Source organism: Salmo salar, chromosome ssa01, assembly GCF_905237065.1.
Source record: "Salmo salar chromosome ssa01, Ssal_v3.1, whole genome shotgun sequence".
NCBI lineage: Eukaryota > Metazoa > Chordata > Actinopteri > Salmoniformes > Salmonidae > Salmo > Salmo salar.
In genome coordinates, this window is record NC_059442.1 from 73,672,235 (window position 1) to 73,692,459 (window position 20,225).

Here is a 20,225-nt window from a genome sequence, read left to right on the forward strand (position 1 = left end):
GTTAAATTACTGAAGAGAAAAATAACAACTAAGGAAGAATTTTTCACTTCTCTCATTGACTTCTTAAACCCCAAATCGGTATAGGGACAAAGTGGAGTCACAATTCAACAGCTCAGACACGAGAAGTATGTGGCAGGGTCTACAGGCAATCACGGACTACAAAAAGAAAATCAGCCATGTCACGGTCACCGACGTCTTGCTTCCAGCTCCCTCCTTCTCCGTGGCCGACGTGAGTAAGATATTTAAACGAGTTAACCCTCGCAAGGCTGCTGGCCCAGACGGCATCCCTAGCCGCATCCTCAGAGCATGCGCAGACCAGCTGGCTGGTGTGATTAAGGACATATTACGGACATATTCAATCTCTCCCTATCCCATTCTGCTGTCCCCACATGGTTCAAGATGGCCACCATTCTTCCTGTACCCAAGAACGCAAAGGTAACTGAACTAAATGACGATCACCCCATAGCACTCACTTCTGTCATCATGAAGTGCTTTGAGAGACTAGTCAAGGATCATATCACCTCCACCTTGCCTGCCACCCTTGACCCACTTAAATTTGCATACCACCCCAATAGGTCCACAGACGATGCAATCGCCATCACACTGCACACTGCCTTATCCATCTGGACAAGAGATATACCTATGTAAGAATGCTGTTCATTGGCTACAGCTCAGCATTCAACTCCATAGTACCCTCCAAGCTCATCATTAAGCTTGAGGCCCTGGGTCTCAACCCCGCCCTGTGCGATTGGGTCCTGGACTTCCTGATGGGCCGCCCCCAGGTGGTGAAGGTAGGTAACAACATCTCCACTTGGGGCGGCCCATCTCCACTTCACTGATCCTCAACACCTGGGCCCCACAAGGGTGGGTGCTCAGCCCCCTCCTGTACTCCCTGCTCACCCCTGACTGCGTGGCCATGCATGCCTCCAACTCAATCAGCAAGTTTGCAGATGACACAACAGTAGTGGGCTTGATCACCAACAACGACGAGACAGCCTATAAGGAGGAAGTGAGGGCACTCGGAGTGTGGTGTCAGGAAAACAACCTCTCACTCAACGTCAACAAAACAAAGGAGATGATCGTGGACTTCAGAAAACACCAGAGGGAGCACACCCCTATCCACATTGACGGGACAGCAGTGGAGAAGGGGGAAAGTTTTAAGTTCCTTGGCGTACACATCACGGACAAACTGAAATGGTCCACCCCCATAGAAAGTATGGTGAAGAAGGCACATCAGCACCTCTTCAACCTCAGGAGGCTGAAGAAATTTGGTGTGTCATCTAAAACCCTCACCATTTTTTACCACCCGAGCCACTGCCTGTTCACCCCACTATCATCCAGAAGGTGAGGTCAGTACAGGTGCATCAAAGCTGGGACCGAGAAACTGAAAAATAGCTTCTATCTCAAGGCCATCAGACTGTTAAACAGCCGTCACTAACATAGAGAGGCTGCCTACATACATACTTGAAATAAATTGGCCACTTTAATAAATAGATCACCAGTCACTTTAATAATGCCACTTTAATAATGTTTACATATCTTGCATTACTCATCCCATATGTATATACTGTATTTTTATACCATCTATTGCATCTTGCCTATTCCACTCGGTCATCGCTCATCCATATATTTAAATGTATATATTCTTATTCCACCTCTTTACTTAGATTCGTGTGTATTAGGTAGTTGTTGTGGAATTGTTAGATTACTTGTTAGATATTACTGCACTGTCGGAACTAGAAGCACAAGCATTTCGCTACACTCGTATTAACATCTGCTAACCATGTATCAAGGCACTGGAGAAGATGGCTGACGTTTTATGTGCTCCTAACCAACTGTGTTTTTTTGTTCGGTTTTTTGCGTTATTTAAAAAAAATAACAAATAATTCTGTACATTATGTTTCTGCTACCGTCTCTTATGACAGAAAATCACTTCTGGACATCAGAACAGTAATTAGTCACCACGAACTGGCAGAATATTTTTTTCCTTTAACGAGTCCGACGAGCCCGACGTGAAGGACAACCTGCGTCACGGGAACAGGCCCAAATCCCTGTCATTTGCGCAAAGAGAAGACGGAGAAAAAGAGGACGGAGGTCGGGTTGCCTTCTGAGAATTCGTAGGCGATCGAATAAACCCCCACTGCCTTCTGTTCTACTAGCTAAGTTGCAATCATTGGAAAATAAATTCTATGACCTACGAGGAAGATTAAACTACCAACGGGACATTAAAAACTGTAATATCTTATGCTTCACGGAGTTGTGGTTGAACGACGACATTAATTCCTCTCGTGTGCCGAGTTCCAAGCTGCCTCTGGAATCAACGTCAGCACAATAACTAGCTGCTAGCTAGCTGACTATCAAGCTGCAGGGTTTTGTGGCTGGGACCGTGGATGTCACTGAGTAGGCTGATACCGGACGGGCCACTGCGTGGTCATCGTCTGCGAGTTTGCAGATCTCTGCTGCAGCTGCATTCGCTGGCACCTCCATGATGGAGGCTATTTGTTGTCGTTGATACAGTGCGATCCATGTGTGCTGTTGGCCAGAGAACTGATCTCTCTGCCTGTCTGCCTGCCTGCTCCCTGCCTGTCCTGGTCTGTCTCTCCCATTCTTGTACAGGTGCCCTCGCCACTTTCTCTCTCTCACCCCGGACCTTTCTTCACCTACATCATACTCATACATCGCTGACTTTTTATTGATCAGCGGTTTAACTATTTGATTAGTGACCTTTAGGGCATTTAACAAACATGATGCTGTTGTTCATTTCGCTGGTGTCTACCCTTGGCTTTTACAATGTTGGCGATACTTTTAGAGCCCGTTGCACTGTGAATGAGGAAATATATGATTGTTTCTCCCTTAAGTATTGTGAGAAACCCCACGCTTGCTCCTGAAATGCACATGAGAACTATGCACATTTCTCCCGAACAATATGGGAGAAATCGGACTCTTGCGCTCACATGTCAGGACTGTTCCCTTGGTACTTAACCATGTCTCTGGACTTCACACATCTCCTGAAATATGTGGCGTAAAAGACTCTGGTGACTATGGATTCTTGTTCAAGTGCTGTCTGTAAATCCAAATGTTGTAACCCTCGATCAAGACTTGCCATTATCGTGCTGCTTCTATTGTCTGGAAATGTCCAGTCTAATCCAGGTCCTGACATTCTTACCCCTGCCGAATTAAGTAGTCAGAGTGGCCTGAAGTCTTTGCATAAGAAGTAAGAAGTCTTCTGCCGAAGCTTGATTTTGTGAATATATGGATAAAAACTGCCGACCCTGATGTATTTATGCTTTCTGAAACCTGGCTTAAAAAATCTATTACTGACAAAAATATTGGCATAAATGGTTACAATGTGTTTCGTACAGATCGTAAATCTAAGGGTGGTGGTGTTGCTGTACGTATATGTAAAAGACAAGTTCTCGGTGGTCGTTCTGACTTCTGTTACTAAACCTAAGCAATTTGAATATCTGTCTTTGAACCTAAACCTTGGCTTATCTTTAAATATTGTTGTATCTTGTTGTGATAGACCTCCATCTGCTACTGTTGACTCTCTGGATTGTATTTTCAAATTGTTCTCACAGAATGTCAATTCTGAGTTTGTCCTGATGGGTGATCTGAATCAGGACTGGCTAACATCTAGCTCTGATCAACTCAAAATTCTGTGCAATACCTACAATCTCACTCAGATTGTCAACAGTGTAACTAGGTTGAATATAAAATATCCTCTGAAATCCTCTTTGATTGATTTGATCTTAACCAATACTCCTCATCGTTTTAATGCTTCTGGTATTTTTGCAAATGACATAAGTGATCACTGTGCTATTGCCTGTGTGAGAGATGGTAAAATTCCTAAGAAATCTCCACGTGTTATTACGAAAAGAAACTGGATGCGGTTTGATATTCAAGGTTTTTTATATGATGTATCTAGCATTGAATGGAATAGAATGGAATTAATCCCTGATGTTGAACTAGCCTTTTCTTACTTCCACAACGCATTCCAGGATGTATGCTATAGGCATGCCCCTTTAAAAAAATGCAGGATAAGGGCATAGAGAACCCTTGGTTTACTAAGGAACTTACAAAAATCATAAGGGAATGAAATGCTATGTGGGCTAAAGCAAGAGGGACTGGTTTGGCAGATGATTGGAAGGCTTTTAAACATCTTTGAAATATGGGTGTGGCTATGATCCGTAAATTGAAAGCAGACCACTACCTGAAATCTACTTCACAAAATGTAAATAATCCATCCAAGTTTTGGCAAGTAGTGAAGGGTTTGGAGTGCAAAAAAGATACACAGCTTCCCAAACAATTGTTGGTCGATGCACAGATTGTAACTGAGAGAACCTCCATTCTGAAAGCCTTGAAACAGCATTTTTTAGATGCAGGCAGTTTATTTGAAAAGGTCAAAGGTATAATTGAGCCCCCTATGAATTTACCTGACACCCCTGTGCACTCCTTCACCAGGTTCTCCTTCTCATCTTTCTCTGTTTCAGAAGTGTGTAAAGCCCTGAAAGAAATGGATTAACAAAAATCCCCTGGCCCTGATGAACTAGACCCCCGCCTCCTACACCTAGCTGCAGACATCATTGCTCCCCCCTTAACATGTATTTTTAAAATCATGCTTGATGTTAAGGAAATACCCAAGTTATGGGAATCTGCTTTTGTACTGCCTCTCCTGAAAGGTGGAGATCCTTCGCTACTTGACAACTATCGACCCATATCAAAATTGTCTGTACTGTCAAAGGTACTGGAGTCCTTAGTTAGTAGGCAGCTATAGGTCTACTTCCAAGTAAACAACATCTTAAATGGAATGCAATCAGGTTTTAAGTCTAGCCACAGCACTATTTCAGCAACATTGAAGGTTTTAAATGACATCCACTGTGCTCTTGATAAGAAGTTACATTGTGTGTCTGTTTTTATTGATTTGTCGAAGGCTTTTGACACCGTGGACCATGCTGCGTTAGTGCAAAGGTTAAAATGTTGTGGAATTACTGGTCATGCTCTAGATTGGTTTATAAATTACCTATGAAATCATACACAATGTGTAATGTAAATCTGAGTCCATAGAGGGGTGCTCAGGTGTTCCGCAAGGTTCTATTTTGGGTCCACTGTTGTTCATTTTGTATATCAACAACATTGGGGATATTATTGAAACAGCGGATGTTCATTTTAATGCACATCATACTGTTCTTTATTCAAGTGGTAGTAGTCTTTAGCTTGTGAAAATGCCCAAAGAGCATTTAACATCATACAACAGAATCTGTATGACTTAAAGCTGATTCTAAATTCAGGTAAAACAAAATGCATGGTATTTTCAAATGCCAGGCATGTTACAAATCATGTCATTGCTATATTGGCTGGACATACTATAGAGCAAGTTAAAGTGTACAAATATTTGGGTGTGTGGGTTGATGATAAGCTGAGCTTCACTGTGCATGTAGAGAACTTGATAAGGAAGTTCAAGCTGAAAATAGGATTTTATTACCGGCATAAGGCTTGTTTTTCTTTTGAGGCCAGGAAGGAGCTGATACGGTTTTCGATTTTAGTGATGTTATATATATGCAGGCCTCACCCACTACCCTGAGAGCACTTGATTCAGTGTATCATGCATCCCTCAGGTTCATTACAAATCAGAAACATCTAACACATCATTGTGATCTCTACAGCGCTGTTGGCTGGTCGTCATTGACCTTCCTGGTGCACAAAATCTAAGGAAGTCTCAAGGTTTTGCTCACCTGAGGTAGAGTATCTCATGATAAGCTGTAGACCACACTATCTACCTAGAGAGTTTTCATCTGTATTTTTCATAGCTGTCTACATACCACCACAAACTGATGCTGGCACTAAGACCGCACTCATTCCACCGTAAGCAAACAGGAAAACGTTCATCCAGAGGCGGCGCTCCTAGGGGCCGGGGACTTTAATGCAGGGAAACTTAAATCTGTTTTACCAAATTTCTATCAGCATGTTAAATGTGCAACCAGAGGGGAAAAACTCTAGACCACCCTAGACCTCTAGACCTCTCCACACACAGAGACACGTACAAAGCTCGCCCTCCATTTGGCAAATCTGATTATAATTATATCCTCCTGATTCCTGTTTACAAGCAAAAATTAAAGCAGGAAGCACCAGTGACTCGGTCTATAAAAAAGTGGTCAGATGAAGGAGATGCTAAACTACAGGACTGTTTTGCTAGCACAGACTGGAATATGTTCTGGGATTCTTCCGATGGCATTGAGGAGTACACCATATAAGTCACTGGCTTCATCAATAAGTGCATCGAAGACGTCGTCCCCACAGTGACTGTACGTACATACCCAAACCAGAAGCCATGGATTACATTCTCACTGAGCTAAAAGGTAGAGCTGCCGCTTTCAAGGAGCGGGACTCAAATCCGGAAGCTTGTAAGAAATCCCGCTATGCCCTGCGACAAAGCATCAAACAGGCAAAGTGTCAATACAGGACTAAGATCGACTCGTACTACACTGGCTCCGACTCTCGTCGGATGTGGCAGGGCTTGCAAACTCTTACAGACTACAAAGGGAAGCACAGCCGCGAGCTGCCCGGTGACACAAGTCTACCAGACGAGCTAAATTACTTCGATGCTCGCTTCGAGGCAAGTAACACTGAAACATGCATAAGAGCATCAGCTGTTCTGGAAGACTGTGTGATCACGCTCTCCGTAGATGTGAGTAAGACCTTTTAAACAGGTCAACATTCACAAGGCCACAGGGCCAGATGGATTACCGGGATGTGTACTCCGAGCATGCGCTGACCAACTGGTAAGTGTCTTCACTGACATTTTCAACCTCTCCCTGTCTGAGTCTGTAATACCAACATGTTTCAAGCAGATCACCATAGTCCCTGTGCCCAAGAACACTAAGGTAACCTGCCTATATGACTACCGACTCGTAGCACTCACATCTGTAGCCATGAAATGCTTTGAAAGGCTGGTCATGGCTCATGTCAACACCATTATCCCAGAAACCCTAGACCCACTCCAACTTGCATACCACCCTAACAGATGCACAGATGATGCAATCTCCATTGCACTCCACACTGCCCTTTCCCACCTGGACAAAAGGAACACCTACGTGAGAATGCTATTCATTGACTACACTTCAGCGTTCAAACCATAGTGCGCTAAAGTTCATCAATAAGCTAAACACCCTGAGCCTAAACACCTCCCTCTGCAACTGGATCCTGGACTTCCTAATGGGCCGCCCCCAGGTGGTGAGGGTAGGTAACAACACATCCGTCACGCTGATCCTCAACACAGGGGCCCCTCAGGGGTGCGTGCTCAGTCCCCTCCTTACTCCCTGTTCACCCATGACTGCACGGCCAGGCACGCCGTCATTAAGTTTGCAGATGACACAACAGTGGTAGGCCTGATCACCGACAATGAAGAGACAGTCTATAGGGAGGAGGTCAGAGAGCTGGCCATGTGGTGCCAGGACAACAACCTCTCCCTCAATGTGATCAAGACAAAGGAGATGATTGTTGACTACAGGAAAAGGAGGACCAAGCATGCCCCCATTCTCATCGGCGTAGTGTAGTGGAGCAGGTTGAGAGCTTCCAGTTCCTTGGTGTCCACATCACCAACAAACTAATATGGTCTAAGCACACCAAGACAGTTGTGAAGAGGGCACAACAAAACCTATTGCCCCTCAGGAGATTGAAAAGATTTGGCATGGGTCCTCAGATCCTCAAAAGGTTCTAAAGCTGCACCATTGAGAGCATCCTTACTTGTTGCATCACTGCCTGGTATGGCAACTGCTCGGCCTCCGACCACAAGGCACTACAGAGGGTAGTGTGTACGGCCCAGTACATCACTGGAGCCAAGCTTCCTGACATCCAGGACCTCTATACCAGGTGGTGTCAGAGGAAGGCCCGAAAAATTGTCAAAGACTCCAGCCACCCTAGTCATAGACTCTTCTCTCTGCTACCGCACGGCAAGCGGTACCGGAGCGCCAAGTCTAAGAGGCTTCTAAACAGCTTCTACCCCCAAGCCATAAGACTTCTGAACATCTAATCAAATGGCTACCCAGACTATTTGCATTGCCCCCTCCCCTTTTACTCCGCTGCTACTCTCTGTTATTATCTATGCATAGTCACTTTAATAATTCTACCTACATGTACATATTACCTCAATTACCTCAACTAACCGGTGCCCCCGCACATTGACTATGTACCGGTACCCCCTGCATTTAGTTTTGCTATTTTTATTTTACTGCTGCTCTTTAACTACTTGTTTCTTTCATTTATTTAATTTCTTATTCTTATTTGTATTTTTAAACTGCATTGTTGGTTAGGGGCTTGTAAGTAAGCATTTCACTGTAAGGTCTACACCTGTTGTATTCGGCGCAAGTGACGATTTATTTTTGGATTTGATTTGATTTTAACCATGTGTATGTGGCCAATAAAATTCGATTGGATTTGATCCTGGCCTGGTCTGTTTGGTCTGCTTCGCAAGCATTTCCGGAAGTCTTGCGATGTTGCACCTCTGGGTTTAGAAACTCTGTGTTATCGTTACTCATTGTGTATGTATTCCTCGTTTAATTGTTATTCTATATTTTTCTCTCTGCATTATTGGGAAGGACCCATAACTAAACATTTAACTGTTAGTCTACACCTGTTATTTACGAAGCATGGGACAAATAAAATAAAATATTTTATTAATTTCATTAGAAGATGATGTCAGCGGTCAACATGTGGGAGAAGTTGTGGGGCTTTCAAGATAACCTGGAACTCGAGTTCTAGAAAGATGCTTGAGTTTCTGACTTGGAATTCTGAGTTGGATGACCGTTCAAAAATATTTTTCCCGAGTTCCCAGTTGTCTTGAACGCATTGAAGTCAGACATAGGGGCTCCCGAGTGGCTCAGCGGTGTAAGGCACTGCATCTCAGTGCTTGAGGTGTCACTACAGACATCCTGGTTCAATTCCAGGCTCCCGTGATTGGGAGTTCCGAGTCCCATAGGGCTCGGAACCTCAGTTAAAGTTTGCATATGTTTTTTTTTGTGTAGAGCTTCCTATTGGTTCATTGATACTTTCCAAATGGTAAAACCGGACCTCATCTTTCTTCAACGAGATTCCAGTCATAAATCTCAGAGTTTCCGACTCCCGAGTTGTCTTGAACGCAGCATCAGGGATGATAGACGATTTCCCCACTAGTAATTACCAGTTGGAGGGTCATTTAAGTGGATTTTTCAGACGTATGTGGTAAATACCACCCTCCCACTTGGTTAAGAACACAGCATAACATTTTGTTTGTGATGCTGCTTTACTAGGCAACTCAGATGTCCTAGTCAAAAATAGGAAACGCAGACGTTTCTGAATGGGAAACTCGTTGTAGAACGATAATACCCACGTTTCCCACTTGAAAGGTATCAGAATCAACTAATAGAAAGCTCAAAGCAAATAACTAGTTTTATTTTAACTCGGAGGTTCTGAATTTTGAGAGGCCATGAACTCGCCATCATGCGTTTATGATTATTCATTATGCGCAGTTGCAGCACACTTTCTAAGCTTTCTGTCTAGAAATGCGCATGTGCAATACAGTTCCAGTGCACTAGCCATCACTATATCATCGGCAAGAACCCAACACAGACTAAACATGAGCTTCACAGTCGAAGAGAGGGGAAACCCCAATACATTGAGCTATCGTTTGTTTTTCAGTAAGTGTTATCCACTTTTTAATGGAAATATAGCTTAAGCTAGCTTAGTTAATATGTGTCTATAATACTGCAAGGTTCGCTCCATTGGGGATTTGTCGGCTTACTAGTGGGATCGGGCCCCACCTCCCACTTATTCATTGGTTTTATACTCCTAATGTCAAGTTCAAGTGTAGATTTCACAGGTATTTGCACCTAGTTAGGATCGTTGAGTATATGCATGTATCAGCGCTTTGACCTTTGCTCCCCATTTGAGTTGAGCAGACATACAGTAACTAGCAATTGCATGGACCAGTTTTGCCGGTTTGCTGGACATGAATTTGACTTACCGGTATCAAGATCTAATTCCGCTGTTTTAGTGTGTTAGATTTATCCTGTCATTGTGGTATTTCTGATATTAGTTAGCTAGTCTTGTTGGGATACCACACCAGCAACCTCGATAATATTAGTTAGTTCGTCTTGTTGGGATACCACACCAGTAACGTCGATAAATCATATTTTAGCCACTGTACGTGTGGGTTACACCCAGTTTCAGTTTCTAAGATCAAGACTAGGCTTTAAGACCTGTCAAACAAAAGGTGTTTCTCATGTGACCAGTGTTAGCCTGAATGTATCATTGTTCAAATGTGATGTAGCAGTCTCATATTTGTTGCATACAGTGCAGCCTTATGATTGCGCACTTAATTACCATTACACTGGGGGTTAATTGCATCATGAATATCATGTGTTAGTGGTTGATTTCTTGCATACATTTACACACACTAAACTTAAAGGTCACTCATATTCTCCCATTCTCATGATGTATGTTGTCTGTTCTCTGTAGAAAATGCTGATGGAAAGTATGTCTCCCCATTCCATGACATACCTATGTATGCTGATGAGAGCCAGGTATGTCACCTTTATCCTGCTACAATGCCCCATTACATATCACACACACACTGAATGGAGATGGGATATCAATTCAACTGCTTCTTTTATAGAAAGATACCCACTTAGTCTAACTTTTGACTCATGGTTAAATCTGCAATATTAAACTTTTTGGGTGACCTGACCAAATGGACATAGAAATGTGAGTTGTAGATATGTTATTCTCATTGAAAGCAAATCTAAGAAGTGGTATATGTTGTTTTTATGTTGTCTATTTCTATGCTTCTCATTCTTAAGTTTCATTTTTGCATCTTTTACTTTCGGTTTTGTATATCAGCTCAAGCAAACATATTAAGTGGCGCAGAGGTCTAAGGCACTGCATCTCAGTGCTAGAGGCATCACTACAGACCCTGCTTTGATTCTAGGCTGTATCACAACCGGCCGTGATTGGGAGTCCCATAGGGCGGCGCACAATTGGCCCAGCGTCGTCCGGGTTAAAGGAGTAGATGTATGAAAGCAAATCAGCTATTTGGGCAGATTTGTTGCCACTCAAGACTGTTTTGCGTGGCTGATTGGGCTGCACTACGAGTCGATAGTAAGCCGGCGAGGTGTTGTGCTTCCTACTGAGTAACATTATTATTATTGTGTCGCCGGCGGTAGCTACGTGGAATTTTATTTCAAGTAGGATAGCAGACTACACAATAAATAACTAATATTGATAACTAGGGTTGCAAAGGGTTGGAAACTTTCCGGGATATTTCCGGAAATTTGCCATGGGAAGTTAAGCCTGGGAATTTTGCTTAAATTCATAAAAAAGGTTAGCTTATAACAGTGAACCTTTTTTGTTGGATACACATAAGGCAATTCTAGGTCTTCTGGCATATTTTGGTTAAACTATCACCAATTCAATGGAATTGCAACCCTCTTCATGCACAGTGCATTCTTCATCATGTGTACAGCTGATTCTCAAGGTCTTGCACACTAATGAGATGCTATTGAGTCCACACAACTACACTGTCTGATCCAAGGACTACATGCTTTCTGGTAAGTTTTGATTGCAATACTGTGTGGGGCGAATATATTTAATGCATACATGATTTTTTGTTAACTAGTAAATAGCCTACAGCAAGTGTGTTTAAATAATTTCTAACTTGTTAACAATTTCTGCTAGTTAGTTTTTGCTACCATGTGGGTTTTAGCTTGTTTGAGCCTGCTAACTTTCCATACATGTTTCATTTTAAAACATGTATCTTACAAAGGAGTTGTTTAATCTAACTGCTTAACTATTTATCTGTACATGGAATTGTATTTGTTTTGTTTTTTTACAAAACAAATTATAATCTTTGCAGGAAAATGCCACGGGCACTATCTGATGTGTGGAGACATTTACTGCAGCTAATGTAGAAGGAAAAGCTGTGTACATTTGCAAATACTGTGCCAAATCATATGTGAAGAATGCAACAGATGCAGAATCATCTGGCCAAGTGCATAAAGTTCCCTCAGCGCTCACAACAAGCAACCTCTGACAAGTCTCTCTACTTCTATTCAAGGTGAAAATTATGAATCAGACACCTTATCGATAGCAACAGCTCATGGTCTTCCTGGAATCAGAAGTTTTTTTGACTCAATGGAGGAACGTAGTCAGAGAAATGCCGATGAATGTCTTGCTCAAGCTGTGTATGCAACTGGTTCACCTCTGATGCTCACAGGCAATGTGTATTGGAAGAGATTTCTGAATGTTCTTTGCCCAGCATACACCCCTCCAACCAGACATGCTTCATCTACTCATTTGCTGGATGCAGAGTTCAACAGAGTTCAAGTGAAGGTCAAGCAAATCATAGAGAAAGCAGACTGTATTGCAATCATCTCTGATGGATGGTCGAATGTTCGTGGGCAAGGAATAATTAACTACATCATCTCCACCCCTCAACCAGTATTCTACAAGAGCACAGACACAAGGGACAACAGACACACCGGTCTCTACATTGCTGATGAGCTGAAGGCAGTCATCAATGACCTTGGACCACAGAAGGTATTTGCACTGGTGACAGACAATGCTGTGAACATGAAGGCTGCTTGGTCTAAAGTGGGAGTCCTACCCTCACATCACATCCATTGGCTATGCTGCTCATGCATTGAATCTGTTCCTGAAGGACATCATGGCACTGAAAATAATGGATACAGTCTACAGGAGAGCCAAGGAAATGGTTAGGTATGTGAAGGGTCATCAAGTTATAGCAGCAATCTACCTCACCAAGCAAAGTGAGAAGAATAAGAGCACCACATTGAAGCTGCCCAGAAACACACGTTGGGGTGGTGTTGTCATCATGTTTGACAGTCTCCTGGAGGGGAAGGAGTGTCTCCAAGAAATGGCCATATCACAGTCTGTCAATATGGACAGGAGAGAGTGGTAAGTAGCCTGAAACTCCTGAAACCTATAGTGGTATCCATTGCGCATCCTGTCTGATGTTCAGACTCTGCTTGCAGATGTAAGAGAAGAAATCTGTACTGCCCTGCCCACTTCAGTGTTGCTCCAAGCAGAGGAACCTGCAGTTCTGAAATGCATCAAAAAGCGTGAAGACTTCTGCCTGAAGCCCATACACGCCGCAGCGTACATGTTGGACCCCAAGTATGCTGGCAAAAGCATCCTGTCTGGTGCAGAGATCAACAAGGCTTATGGTGTCATCACTACAGTGTCTCGCCACCTTGGCCTGGATGAGGGCAAGGTTCTTGGCGGTCTGGCGGAGTACACTTCCAAGCAAGGGCTTTGGGAAGGAGATGCAATATTGCAGTCGTGCCAAGATATCTCATCAGCCACCTGGTGGAAGGGACTTTGGATCTGTTGCCTTCAAATCCCACAAACCATCAGCCGCCTCAGAGCGCAAATGGTCCTTGTTTGGGAACACACACACCAAAGCACGCAACAGGCTGACCAATACAAGGGTTGAAATAGCCATATCACAGTCTGCCGATATGGACAGCCCCATCAAGAGGATCCTCCTGGATGATGTATTTTGGGAGAGAGTGGTAAGCAGCCTGAAACCTATAGCAGTAGCCATTGCACAGATTGAGGGAGACAATGCCATCATGTCTGATGTTCACTCTGCTTGCAGAATAAATCCGTACTGCCCTGACCACTTCACTGTCACCCCAAGCAGAGGAAACTGCAGGGTTGACAAATTGGTGGCCATCTGGGCTAATTTGAGCCTTTTTGAGCCTCACAATGAGCCATCCTCAACAAGGTTGGAAAGTGATAGTGAAGATGAGGCCTCAGAGTCTGATGTTCAAGAGGTGGACATTGAGAAGGTCCAGGGAGAAGACATGGAAGCCTGAGAGGAATTCAACCAAAGCTTTAGTTTCTAGACTATCATTTTAAAGATGTATGTTGAAAACATTTTTGGGAGATGCGATGGATCATTGGGGATCATTCAATATTCCCTTTCTTTTGTTGTTCAGTGAAATCATCCCATGTGAAGAGTCAACTCATTTAATTAAAGTTCAATTCGTAACTAAATATTTTTTTTTACTTCTATTGGAAGGATTTAATAATTTGCAGTTATGTCTACTTATGATAAGGTAAAAGGTTTATGTTTCTGTCTCCATATGATATGTTAAATATATCCAATTAAAAAAAAAATCTACATTTAAATGGTATTAATTTGCATATATTTCCGTTAATTCCCACCTCTGAATATTCCCCAAAATGTTCAACCCTATTGATAACCATCTAGATGTCACCTTGATTGCATACATACATACATACATACATACATACATGCATACATACATACATACATACATACATAGTCAACTACTCAATGGGGAGGGCATGAACAGCAATAATACAGTAACAACACCGGGACACATTGCCCTTTGCTCCCACTCAACAAGTACCTAGTAGCCAATATCATGGTGACAGTCATAGTAAGCACACACATGCAACGCATGAAACAACAGTACACCCATCATCAATAATTGTAATAACTAAAACAGTTGTCAGTTTTATAACAGAAAATATACAATTATGTGTGAAACTAACAGTGAAATATGACTCCGACTCATCCTCGGACTTAAAAACAGAAGTCCTGACTCTCGTGGTACGATAGTTCAATATATAGTAGTTGCCTGGGGGGAGAACTCCAAAAGTATTGAATCCCTGACTCCTTGCCCGTCGACTCCTATTTCTGGGTGTCAAGCTTCGACTCCTAAGATTCTGTATTTTTTGCAACGGAGAAAACTATTTTCCGTAGTCTACTTGGAGAACACTAACTCATCTTTCACAGCAAAGAAAGACTGAACTAGCGAGGGGAGAGAGGGATGGGAGGGGCACAGCCAGGCATAGGCAGGCATGTCGGCCACCAGGCAGACATTCAGAACAGTGCATTGGTAATCAAAAAATGTAGGCTATAGGCTATCGCAACGCTGTATTTTGCAATTTCTTGGATTGCAAGGTCTTGCGCAAGTTCACTAAAGTAGGGGCTATCAGTGAGTATGCTAAGCTATTCTACACGTAACAGACCAGAAACCAAACACATACTAGATTTTTTCATAGCGAACAGAAAGGGGAGCAGGTGAGGGAGAGTTTGGATCAGCGCAGGCAGAGAGACGGTCAGAACCGTGCGCACAGGCTATACCAGTGGTTCCCAACTTCTTTTGGTTACTGTACCACCAACTGAATTTTGCTCTGCCCGGAGTACCCCTGAAGTACCCCCTCATGTACATTTTACCAGTAGGCCTATGGTCTCATGAGTCTAAGTACCCCCTGTGGATAGGACAAGTACTCTCAGGGCAGGGGTCCTAGAACCACTGGGCTATACTGTATCTTGGTAATCTGTATATATCATTCCATAAGATATCGCTTAAATAGTATTTATATTTTCAAACAAAATAGGCCTTTTTATAGGCAAATGGGCAGCATCATGCTCATGTCAGTCCTCTTGAACACAAATGTTGTCTTCCTAGTAGGACTGCAATAATGAGATGGTGTGTAGGTGTGTGCGCATTCGTTTCTGTGTGTTTTGGGAGTCAAGCAAGAGTCGACTCCTACGACTCTACCTACAGAAGTTGGAGCCGACACCAAAAATCCTGAAGTCATTCACCACAAAAAACAACAGCTCAATCAAAACCGCCTAACCTATAGCAGAGTGGTCTCGATACACCCACTACTTTCCTTTCGACACACCCACTCGCCCATACACCAATTGCCATATTGGGATGCAGCTACCCCCTTCTCCACCAGCTTCAAACAGCTGAAAATACAATGAAAATATATTTCACAGCGGTTTAGATGGTACAGTGATTCTCTAAACCAGGTATTCCCAAACTGGGCACGCCAAATAAAAATGTGATTCCATTTATATTTTCCAACGGGGCTATAGATTTGGGTGAGGTTTTTTTCTGGCCTGAGTTGCCTCGTTTCACTGCCAAAAATAAAATTAAGCCATCTAGTGTTCAGCGAAATAACAACACAATGTCAAATACAGGTAGCCTAGTCAAATAATGAACATCCAATCACATTAACCGTTACTCTCTTGCGGGAATTCCACTAACGGTCCGTATGTAGCCAAACGTAGCTGCTGCTCATGTTGGTATCTGTTCTGATGGCACAAAAGCCATGACTGAGACAATGCAGTTGCTCCCGACGCCACTTGGGTACACTACAGCATCCACTGAGAGGCTCTTGCTGCCAAGGGAATGCCTGACAGCTTGAAATAGATTTTGGACACTACAGTGGAAATGGTTAACGTTGTTAAAGCAAGGCCCCTGAACTCTCCTGTATTTTCTGCACTATGCAATGATATGGGCAGCGACCATGTAACGCTTTTACAACATACAGAAGTGCGTTTGTTATCAAGGGGTAAAGTATTGACACGTTTTTTTGAATTGAGAGACGAGCTTAAAGTTTTCTTTACTGACCATCATTTTCACTTGTCTGACCGCTTGCATGATGACGAGTTTCTCACACGACTGGCCTATCTGGGTGATGTTTTTTCTCACCTGAATGATCTGAATCGAGGATTACAGGGACTCTCCGCAACAATATTCAATGTGCGGGACAAAATTGAGGCTATGATGAAGAAGTTGGAGCTCTTCTCTGTCTGCATTAACAAGGACAACACACAGGTCTTTACATTATTGTATGACTTTTTTTGTGTGCAAATGAACTCAAGCTTACAGACAATGTCAAATGTGATATAGCGAAGCACCTGAGTGAGTTGGGTGGACAATTACGCAAGTACTTTCCTGAAACGGATGACACAAACAACTGTATTCGTTATCACTTAGAATTTTAGCAACCAGGAAATGCTAGTGGTTTCTGCATATTGCACCTTTAAAGATGTCATTGAGTTGTATCTCCATAGCATTCTTGGTTGGAATTGTTTGTAATGTATTCATTTTTGTTCCCTATGCGTGTGGAAGAGTAGGAGTACCGCTAGCAAGGTCATAGTCTGTTTGTCAAAGCAATGATCTTTACCACTCCAACACTGAACTCTTTAATAATTGTCTTATCTCTCTGGAGTAATATATCAGAGTTGGATGACCTTTCCTTTCCTCCAACATATCCATAGGCATAAATACATTATTCCTGGGTATATTGATATTATGATATGTGACAAACTGGGACACAAGTATGCAAATGTATTCACTCACTACTGTAAGTCGCTCTGGATAAGCGCTTCTGCTTGATCACTAAAGTAAATGTAACAACAAAAAAATGTCCATGGTTGTTAATGCTCAGTTTGTGTGCACATTTGACATTTTAGTCACTTTGGAGATGCTCTTTTTCAGAGTGACAAACAGTTAGCTAGGTGGGACAACCGCATTTCATAGTCATACTAAGTACATTTTTTTCTCAAAGTAGCTACCCGCAAAGCCAGAACTACTAAGGGGGGGGAAAAAAGTGTGAGTGTTAGTTCACAAAATGTTATTTTTTTTGGGGGGGGGGGGGTTATTTAAAATACTCTTTGAAGAGGTAGGGTTTCAGATGTTTTCAGGGCAGGGGCAGGAACAGGGACTCTGCTGTCCTAGCTTCAAGGGGAAGCTGGTTCCAACATTAGGGTGCCAGAACAATGAAGAGCTTAGACTGGGCTGAGCGGGAGCTGCCCTTCCGTAGGGGTGGGAGGGCAAAGAGGCCAGAGGTTGCAGAACGTAGTGCTCGGGGTGGGGTGTAGGGTTTGAGCATAGCCTGAAGGTAGGAAGAGGCAGTTCCTCTTGCAGCTCTGTTGGCAAGTACCATGGTGTTGTAGTGGATACAAACTTTGTCTGGAAGCCAGTGGAGTGTGCGGAGGAGGGAGAACTTGAAGGTTGAACATGGGAGAACTTGAAGGTTGAACACCAAGCGGTCTGCAGGGTTCTGGATGAGTTGCAGGTTTTTGATGGCACAAGTGGGGAGTTTGACCAACAGCGAACAAACACATTTGTTTACTACTAGTGAAGTATGAGTCATTGCTTTCTTCTCTTTCAGAACATTTTCCACATGGTTGTTGAAGTACCAAGATGGACAAATGCAAAGATGGAGGTAGGTTCACCTTGATTGATTTTATTAGCCAGTTAAAAACAATACATACAGTGCCTTCGGAAAGTATTCAGACCCCTTCACTTTTCCCACATTTTGATATGTTACAGCCTTATTCTAATATTGAGTAAATGTTTTTCCTCATCAATCTACACACAATACCACATAATGACAAAGCGAAAAGAGGTTTTTAGAATTTTTTGCAAATGTATTTAAAAAGAAAAAACAGATACCTTATTTACATAACTATTCAGACCCTTTGCTATGAGACTCGAAATTGATCTCCAGTGCATCCTGTTTCCATTGATCATCCTTGAGATCTTTCTACCATTTGATTAGAGTCCACCTGTGGTAAATTCAATTGATTGGACATGATTTGGAAAGGCACACACCTGTCTATATAAGGTCCCACAGTTGACAGTGCATGTCAGAGCAAAAACCAAGCCATGAGGTCGAAGGAATTGTCCGTAGATCTCCGAGACAGGATTGTGTCGAGGCACAGATCTGGGGAAGGGTACCAAAACATTTCTGCAGCATTGAAGGTCCCCAAGAACACAGTGGCCTCCATCATTCTTAAATTGAAGAAGTTTGGAACCACCAAGACTTCCTAGAGCTGGCTACCCAGCCAAACTGAGCAATCGGGGGAGAAGAGCCTTGGTCAGGGAGGTGACTAAGAACCCGATGGTCACTCTGACAGAGCTCTAGAGTTCCTCTGTGGAGATGGGAGACAACCATCTCTGCAGCACTCCACCAATCAGGCCTTTATGGTAGAGTGACCAGACGGAAGCCACTCCTCAGGAAAAGGCAGCCTGCTTGGAGTTTGCCAAAAGGCACCTAAAGACTCTCAGACCATGAGAAACCAGATTCTCTGGCTAGTCAAGCAAAATAAGACAAAAGATAATTCAATAATGTTTGGTTTTTCTACTTCCAGATTGCAACCAAAGACCCCCTGAACCCGATCAAGCAGGATGTGAAGAAGGGGAACCTGCGTTACGTCGCCAATGTTTTCCCCCACAAAGGCTACATCTGGAACTATGGAGCAATACCTCAGGTCAGACATTCACCAAACTGCACATGGTCTGAAATGCAAGTACAGGCTTGTGACTGTACATTTACAAGACTTTTGGCATTCCAACATAATCCTTGTAGTGTGTCACTGTTTCTGCATTCAAACATGTTACAATGCAGACTAATACGTTTGTAGAAGCAGACCCCCGCTACATGTCCAACTCAATTCATTGATCACCTAGTTGAATTGGCCATGATTGCCTAGTTCTGTCATATGAACTAAATATCACAATCTCTTTTGACTGTGATATTTCTCTTTCTCGATAGACTTGGGAGGATCCCGGGCACAAAGATGAAGACACTGACTGCTGTGGTGACAACGACCCCATCGACGTCTGTGAAATCGGTACCAAGGTACAGCACTTTATCCTCTAACTACTATTAACCTTTGGAGCCGTTTTTAAGATCTTGATATTGTTTCTTCCATTCAATCTTTGCCATTCCTACATGCTTAAGGTGTCATGCAAAGCAGCTTTTTGTCACCTAAGCAAGGTGTCCAATTTCGAGAAAGTATGTCTGACAATTTAGCTGGGTTTGTTACATCATTAGCTGCCTGTACAGATGTGTTGTGAGCTTTGTGTATGGTTGTGTGATGAAATTCACTTTCCTTCAGCATGTGATCTGCTTTCTGACTTATTATTGAAAGTGACCTAACCCCATACCAATATTGTACTTTTCTATGCTGTACTGATCATGAATCTGCCTCCTCCTCCAGGTGTGTTCGCGTGGGGAGGTGATCAAGGTGAAGGTACTGGGGGTTTTGGCCATGATCGACGAGGGGGAGACGGACTGGAAGGTCATAGCCATCAACGTGGAGGACCCTGAAGCTAAGGACCTGAACAGTAAGCATTGGAGGAGCTAGATGTGGACTAAACAGATAATCCCTAATATAACAGGCCATTCCTTAATAGTGCCCATTTAGCCCAGTCACTGCATATAGTAGTACTGGAATATGATTGCTCAAGTGGAGAATGCAGTGATTGAACATTTGTTTTCCCAAGTGTGCGTGTGTGTGTATTCCTATTGCCACAGTCATCTGCAAGTGAAGAATGCAATAAATCAATGTTTTCCCAAATGTGGGTGTGTGTGGCTGCGTACATGTGTGT

The 20,225-nt window shown here is 43.0% G+C and overlaps 1 protein-coding gene across 2 annotated transcripts in view; it reads left to right on the plus strand.

Annotated features, from left to right (window-relative positions):
• The window catches only part of LOC106608436 (inorganic pyrophosphatase-like), a 45,906-nt gene that overhangs the window by 21,657 nt on the left and 4,024 nt on the right, over window positions 1-20,225 (plus strand). Inside the window, 6 exon segments of one of the 2 annotated variants that reach the window (NM_001314480.1) lie at window positions 9,511-9,671; window positions 10,492-10,556; window positions 18,001-18,054; window positions 18,983-19,102; window positions 19,387-19,473; window positions 19,835-19,961. In NM_001314480.1, coding sequence (NP_001301409.1) covers window positions 9,611-9,671; window positions 10,492-10,556; window positions 18,001-18,054; window positions 18,983-19,102; window positions 19,387-19,473; window positions 19,835-19,961 — 514 coding nt within the window. In that variant the 5' untranslated portion in view covers window positions 9,511-9,610. 2 annotated transcript variants of the gene reach the window in all.